At 36.8% G+C, this 8,313-nt stretch overlaps 1 protein-coding gene across 4 annotated transcripts in view; it reads right to left on the bottom strand.

Moving 5' to 3' along the window:
• Positions 1-471: 471 nt before the first annotated feature.
• LOC107007561 (endoplasmic reticulum metallopeptidase 1) overlaps positions 472-8,313 on the bottom strand; it is a 43,492-nt gene continuing 35,650 nt past the window's right edge. For 2 of the 4 annotated variants that reach the window (XM_015206233.2, XM_015206232.2), the window contains 4 exons: positions 7,727-7,890; positions 6,339-6,421; positions 6,174-6,259; positions 472-874 (listed from right to left, as the gene is read on the bottom strand). In XM_015206233.2, coding sequence (XP_015061719.1) covers positions 731-874; positions 6,174-6,259; positions 6,339-6,421; positions 7,727-7,890 — 477 coding nt within the window. In that variant the 3' untranslated portion in view covers positions 472-730. Of the gene's footprint in view, positions 875-940; positions 2,288-6,173; positions 6,260-6,338; positions 6,422-7,713; positions 7,891-8,313 lie in introns of those variants that run through there. The other 2 variants (XM_015206234.2, XR_003575741.1) reach the window with 2 other exon arrangements.

The raw sequence follows: 8,313 nt of genomic DNA, 5'->3' as shown, positions 1-8,313 counted from the left end.
CGCACATTGCCTCCATCCTTACCTCTGATAAATCATATCATGTAACTAGAAACTAAATGGTGTAATACAACACAATTTTTTTTATGAAAAATCAGAACTACCTTCTCCTATTTTGTTGACTACACACTTTTCTCAAGTTTGCAATTAAAATAATTGGTATTTAGGTTAATAAATGAAATTAAAAACTAGCTAAAACGAGAAACATCAAAATAACATAACTAGTATCGATTTTGCACATCTGAATTTTATTGTTAGATTGGATTTTAGGCCCCTCAGAAATGAAAACCGAAAATGTATAATCTCCCATTAAAAATAAAAGATACAAATATAACTTTTTAACGATAATTACACATCCAATTTACATGGATATTACTAAAGACCTATTTGAAATGGGTCAATTAGTTTTATACAATGGGTTAATATTGAGTATTGGATCTAACAACGAATCTGGAAAAGATACATGTACAAACGTCCATTAAAAAATCAACTTTTCCGTTACTTTTTTTCACCTTGTTGGAAATATATTCATATTTGATGAGCATAAACCCAAAAAATTTGAAGTTACTTTAATAAGATATTTCTATAAGTTCAGTTCCCATTTAAGGAATTGACTCCACCACATTGCCAATTTGTTTATTAAAAGAAAAGAAGCCTAGTAATTTAAAAGGTCTACTACACAAACCATATTTTTGGTAATGAAGAATTAACGAGGCTCTGCCCTTTAAACAACTCAGAAAACATAGGCAGATATAAAACTAGAGAATGCAGTCACATCGACCCAATTTGGAAAAATGGCTTTCAATTTAGCAGCAGACTCTGTCAGATACTGGTCCACTACAGCCACATCAATCTTAATGGACTCGGAACTGTTTGCCTGCATGATAAGGAAAACATCATACACATGATAAAATTAATGTAAAGACCATAAATTAGGATTAAAGTTTATGAGCGTACAGGTGTGTTTAAAGAATCCTCGATTCATTGAGGAAGCCACATGCAGTAACTGAAGTGTTCGGTATATATAAAATATCTAAAAGATATCAAATACAAGTCAGAGAGAGAGGGATTATCCTCCAGGGCTGCCCCATAATGCACTCCTACCACAAGAGTGGCTGATATAGGCAAGTGCAGCCTGAAAGTAACAATTCAAACCTCCGTTTAAGCAATAGTACATTAGTTCATGCTTTAATATTCTAGATAGCTTGGTTTTACCCTTTTGAACTTAGCGGGATAGTTTGGGTTAAGACCCCAATGGCTCACGAATGTTTCGGAAATCGGTCTTGATTTGGAAGGGTTAAATGAAAAATCAATAACCTAACCCCTCTTTAAGTTTATGTGCTCGTGTTATTTGAAGCTTCGGTTAGGTTTATATCATGTTTTTGGAATTGTTGCCATACGAGAATTTGGGACTCAAGGAGTCTGGATGAAGAATGTAGTTGTTGCAGAATAACTGATATTGATGTCAGCTGGTGCATCACATTTGCGGCCAAAGGCTTGCCTATGCATAGTGAGGCTCTATGACCTCTGCAAAAGCAAGTCAGGGATTACAATTGTGACAGTTGATCAATGATTGATTGTCTGCAAATGGCCAAGGTAGCAATTGCAAAAGGGTCCATCCAGATGGTCTCCGCTTTCACTATGGGAAGTCCACAGTTGCGGCATCACAATTGTGAAGACGGTTTCACAATTGCAATGGTTTAGCTGATATAAAAGATCTGAAAATCGGGAAAACTATTTTTGGCAAGTTGGCGGAGAAGAGCCCTCAATTTGTGAATTTGTTTTGGTGGACGATTGGTCCTAAATTTGGGTAATGTTTCTTACTACTTGCGAAAGCCCAAACCCCCAACCTCCTTGCAGACACAAAATTTATGTCAAGACATCCCCACCTATTCCTCGATTTTTCCTCTTTCCCGATTTTCACAAAATTTCATTCGTACTGCGAATCAAGAACATATTCATCACATAAGTTGGAATTGATTCAATCACTGTGTTGAGCAATACTTCTCGTGCTGCCCGTAAGAGACTAGTGCACTTCTAAATGTTTATTTTTGAGATTACTCTATCCTGAATATAAGCAAAGATTTCCCATCTTCCCACCACTGTCAGCAAGCGAAGGTACTTTCTAGGAGCATTCACCTCCTTAACATGGAAGATATCCACAATCTCTTTCTTCACACCTTCATTAGTATTACAGCTGAAAAATATTAAATTTTGAAAATGTACCTGTAGGCGAGAGGCTGCCTGATGTATCCCCAAACATAACTTATAGTTTTTGCCTCCTCCTTTGCTGCTTTAAAGAAAAATAAAGCATCATCCACAAAAAATGGATTTTAAATTGGTGGTGCTTTAGTACAAATTTTAACATCATGATTTCGGCCGTGAATAGACATTCACTTCAACAACACTGACTAACCCTCCAAAGCTATCAAAAATAGAAAAGGTGGTATAGGATCACCTTGCGTCAAGCCACTTCTTGGAGAAACATTTTCCTAACTGCTTGCCATCATGACTAAATTGATAAGTAACAACGGTTACCATATGCATAACTTTATTCACCCACCCCCAACAAAATCCCATCTTTATCGTCATCGTTCGTAGAAAACCCCATTCAACGTGATCATAAACTTTCCTCATACCCGTCTTAATTGCCACATAACCCACTTTGACTTGTGTTTTCCTCTATAGATAATGCATAGTTTCAAAGGAAATCACTGCATTATCTGTAATGTACCTTCCTGGAATGAAAACACTTTGGTTCTCAGAGATTATTAGATTCATAAATTGTTCCATTCTGTTCGCAAGGACTTTACAAGTGCTATCAGCAACATTGCAAAGGGAGAAAGGCGGTAAATCTCAAACAAATTCAGGTTGTTTCATTAACACAATATTAGCATCGTTACTTCATGGCCCAGGTGAATTATTATTATTATTCAAGCATTCTATAACGACCTAAGAAACATTATCTTCAACAGTTCTCCAAAAATGTCGAAAGAAGCATGGATTTAATCCATTCGGTCTGGGAGCTTTATACGGGTGCATGCTAAACACAACCAGTTTGATCTTTTCAACTGTAGAAGGACGCTTCAAGTCCTCGTTAATTTCTTCAAAAACTCTCTTCTCAACAATGTCAGTGATGACATTAAATGTACCATGTTGTGTCTTGAACAAATTGGTGTAATAATTCACAATAAGATCACTCAATTCAATCTCCCAATCAAACCAAATTCCGAACTCATCTTTCGATTGTAAAATTATATTCTTTTTCCGTCGTGAGGTAGCCATAAGATGAAAACAATGGGTATTTTTATCACCTCTCTGCAGCCAAAATTGTTTTGCTCTCTATTTCCAATAATTTTCTTGTTGCCTCAACAAGATTTCATAAGCATCTTTGGCACTATTGTAAAGAGGAATATGACTCGGCTCTCTACTACCTCTAAGTCTCTTCACCTGTGTCTTGTAATGCTTCATCTTAAATTGGATTATTTCTTTATGTTGCGACCCCATGTCTGTAAAAAGCTCTCACAACGTTCAATAGATGTTCTTCCACTGCCTCGTTAACATCAGTTTCTCGAAGCCATGAATTTTTAAAGCGAAACTTGACTGGTGAATATCGCATGATGCTTATTCCTAAGGAGATAAAAAGAGTCATGTGGTCACTACAAGCAGTTTCCATATGATACATTGTAGCTCTATTGAATAGTACGTGCCAACAAGACGTTGCAAGGGCTTTATCCAGCCTCTCTGAAACCCATCTATTCGTACCTCTTCTCCTTTCCCAAGTAAATTTATTTCCAATGTATCCCAAGTCATGTAATTCATAGAAATTCACCACTTGTCGAAACCCATCAAGTCTCCAAGCTGGTTGTTGAATTCTTCCCATCTTATCTCCATAGCTCAGAATATCATTGAAATTCCCTGCGGTACACCATGATAGTGGGGATTTATTCTTCGAAGACTTAAGAATATCCCAAGATTGCCTCCTACGATTTGTCTCGGGGCAACCATGGAAACCAGTATCTCGAAATTTAGGAATCCCTGCGATTAACACATCCACATAGATTAAATGTTTTTAAGAATCAATTACTGAGCACGTCCCCTTCTCTCTCCATAAAAGGGCTAAGCCACCACTCTGTCCTTCGGTATCAACAATACTCGAGCCTTCAAAGCCTAAATTATCACAAAGTTGTTGTAATTTAGTGTTGTTAACTTTAGTCTCTTATAAGAAATTTAAAGTGGGCATCTTTTGTTGGACCAAGTCTTTTAGTTCGGAAACTGTACATGAGTTCCCAAACCCACGACAATTCCAGATTAAAGAGCTCATTGGATTAGGCAGGTCTGAAGACTAGAACCCGTCATGAATAAGTTTTTTGACCCATCAGAAGGAATTAATTTGCTTGTTGCCTCACGTTTCCTTCATTCTCTAACAGTGTCAACCCCTCCTCATCAAGCTCCTCTGCTATCTTTTCCATATTCATCTCCATCCCTTATAATTATCCCAGGATTCTCGTAATCCTTTCCATTATTAGCAACACTCTCATTCCCACAATGCACACCATTTCTCCCTTCTTTTGCATATACTTCTCTTTTCCCTCCCTCACATCCCCATTATTTTTTTCCTCATTCGCTGATTTTTTTTTTCTTTCCTTTCCTTATCGCGCCACACGCCTCCCGCTGATCTACTCTCCGACCTAATCCAACGCATGCCAGCCATGGTTCCTTGTCGCACTCATCACACAATTTTGCCCATAAATAAACTATATTTCATCAATTTCCAGGTGATGATTTAGTTTGTGGCAAAACTTGTCTATATGACCAATCAACCACAAAAGAAACAAAAAGTTCCAACTCTTTCATACTTGAATGAGATATCCTCACATCCTCCACCTGGCAGCCTAATTTTAATTGATTGGTTAAGTGAGTTTTGGATGTTAATGCTCACTCGTATCCTTATGTAGTCTTTCCAAAGCATATCCTGATTATCTGTATTATTGTATTTGAAACCATTAATCGTATTACCAATGTTTCCAAGAAATCTTTTAGATGTTAGACCTCCCACCAAGTTATGGATTTGAACCCATATATCAAACGATGTCAGTTCTACTTGCTGTGGGTTCTTATCAGGATTAAGAGGGCGTAGTAGGACAGGTTCTGCATGAAGTTCCACGGGCCATCTTCAGTTATTCAATCATGTTCACATTGGTTGAAAACTTGGAAAACAAAGGCATTGTTTCCACGATCTCTCACCATCAAACCTTCCCTTGGTCTCCATGCCTTCCATATTGCATCACTCAAGGAATTAGGATTTACAAACTTGCGTGTAACAACACGGCCTACCACACACCATGGGGGATTAGCAATCTTTTCTCTGAGATCAAAAACATCCTCATCACCATGGTAGTCTAATTCAACGTCTGAATCATCAAGATTCAGGTCTGACATCTTCTATGCTGGTATACTACCATTATTCGAACGAGATGATGAAACCATACCAAAAGAAACCAAGAAACAAGAGTAGGTGAAACAAAGCAAAGTAAAAGAGTTAAACAAGAGAAGAAGAGGACAAAGGGTTATCACTTGAACAAGGGAAACGGAGGCTCTCGTGTAGATAGAGTTGAGATCGTAGGTTTAAGTTATTAAGAGCTTTAACTGTCAATTCATTTCATCCTTGTGTCTATCTTTTATCCTTTAGTTCTGGTTCTTAGTTTAGGATTTCGTTTCCATATCCATATTGTATCAAATTTTTAGATAGAGTAGTCATTTAGTTGATAGGCGGGTGATAGATGAGTATGTATCAGAAGTTATTGTTGGCTTCGACAAAGCACTAGTAGTGTTAACCTTTATAATTCTGGTGACAAAAGAACATCAATTTAGCATCAGAAACTCTCGATGCCTACCCCCTATCACATGGAATTATCAATAGAAATATGATGAGCCTTAAGTTTATTTCATAATTCTTTAAAATAGCTTTGAGGCAATGTTGAATTCTTTGGAAGTCCTGATCAATTGCTCATCTGGGCAAGATATCAACACTTGCCGCCGAAGTGCCGCCAACAGTCGACTAAATTTTCTACATTAACATTTAGTTCACGCTGGCAGATTAAACACAAAGGCATACATATTCTGCAAAAGTTCATCCAATTGATTGAAATAGAGCATCTGGTTTGAAGTCATACCTCCAACCAAAAGGTCCAGTTTTTATCGCCTGCACCACTTAATCTACATATATATGATGGCGGACCATTACCAGTCTTCTCAGGAACTGTATATCAAGTCTGGGAATATTAACAATGCTGCAGTAGGAAAAGGCCCATACTCAAAGCTATGAGAACATAGACTACCTGGAAGAACGTTATCTGCAAATGACCAGCTGGATAGCGAACCAGTAATATTAAGGACTGCAACCCACACTTCCTTCAAGGAACTGAAAGCAGACAAGAGAGAAATATGAAGCAGCTTTGATTTAAAGGGACAGAGAAGTTACCTATTACTCAATAGTAGAGGAAACTATATCACATCAAAATTACAAAAAATTAATTTGAACTTCATCATGTTTATAGTCCGATCCATTTCTGGCATTAATATCAAGCAGGTCAAAAAAAGGGGTACTCGTGCTGCAGCCTGCTTGCCTAAAATGAAAATCCTTACTGAAGATTGAAATTGTCTGTTCACAATATTTCCAGAATCAAAACAAGGTAAAATGAATTTTTGCGGTTCTACAATGCTATCTATCTATTAAACCTTCAAATGCAGACAAAATAGTGAGAATCGTATCCAGCAATAAATAACAGCATTGTCTTGGCATGAACTCCCCATTTCAGAGGGAATTTTCTGTAATCAGATTACTAAAATCTGATACAGCTTGCAAATAATCTACATCAGAACATGATTTGATCATTCAGGCACCATAATATCACATAAGTGTATTACAGGTAATGGTAACCTGTATTCACTAACTTAAGCAGGTTAAACAAGTTTCTGGGTCCTCAGAGGTTAGAGCCATGTTCGCCTTTGATACATTACAAGTATATTCTACTCATAATTAAGGATCATGGACCCATGAACAGATTCTCAAGAGTTTTTTTAATCTTTTTATTTTTGAAACTGGTATTCTTGAGATCAACTTACAAAAATGCCACAATCAAATAAGGTCAACTTAAAAATTCATCATTCACGTAGTTCTGCTCTATTTTTTGTGCCAATTCCATGCAAAAGAGATAGAAAATTTTGTGTGTACAACAATACTTGCGAGTCCAAAATAAGGTAAAACTTAAGTTCTATGACTCCACAGTGTTAATACGCTATTAAACTTTATTATTTATCAAAATGTTGGGCAACAACCACATCTCGCAACAAATAGCAAATATCATCATGCCATGAACTGCATATTTTAGAGGATCTTTCTTAAATCTGACTACTAAAAAGTTTTGATACATCCAGCACATCAATTATATCTACATCAGAACATGAAGAACATTCAGGGCACCACGAGATAACATAAAGTGACATCACATAAAAAGTTGGTAACCTCTAAGAAAATGGATCTCTACTTATTTAAACATATTAAATGAGTACGGTGGATCCCTTTTACTTGGGCCATATTTTATATTTGACACATTAAAAAGTACGTTCTTTTTAACCCAGCCGAGGACTCCTGAACTCATTTATAAGATTCACTTTGGAAAATGTCGTATGAAGTAAAGACAGTTATTGTACTTGTCCAAATTACCCGAGGGAGAACTCCAAGTAGATCCTACGGGAACCCCCACTCAAGCTCTCTTGTGGCTTATTAGTCGTTAGGTGTGGGAAATGATTGTATTCAGCCGAGACATCTGATCCTTTTGCAGGAAACTTCATGCATCTAGAAAACAGCGAAGATATTGGAAATATACCCTACAAAAAGGAGAAGATTATGTCACATTCCATGAGAATCTCATGAAGCAAAAATTATTATTTGAATTTCCAGTCAGACAAAAATTACTAATATATCATAGTGCCACTATCAATACAACAGCAAATCTTCAGGAAAAGTTGCACGATACTCTGTTGTAACCTAGTTTACTCCTTTATCAGATCTAAGAACATCTTCCATAAAAAAGGACACATCATATGATAATAGCTCTTGAGTCTTGAGTAAACAAGATCATAAAACCACCATGTAGAGGATTCAGGATGAGAGCAGTTCTGCCTTCTCCAACTCTCTTTCTTTTAAATACTGAAATAAGCAAGCGCTGCAAAAACTGTACATACAGAAATAATGCCGCCTAAGCATGTTACTACTAAAGGGAAGCAAGGACTGGATACAAGCTGTAAAAT

This window comes from Solanum pennellii, chromosome 12 (genome assembly GCF_001406875.1).
Source record: "Solanum pennellii chromosome 12, SPENNV200".
Lineage (NCBI taxonomy): Eukaryota > Viridiplantae > Streptophyta > Magnoliopsida > Solanales > Solanaceae > Solanum > Solanum pennellii.
This window is presented reverse-complemented; position numbering and strand designations above follow the sequence as displayed.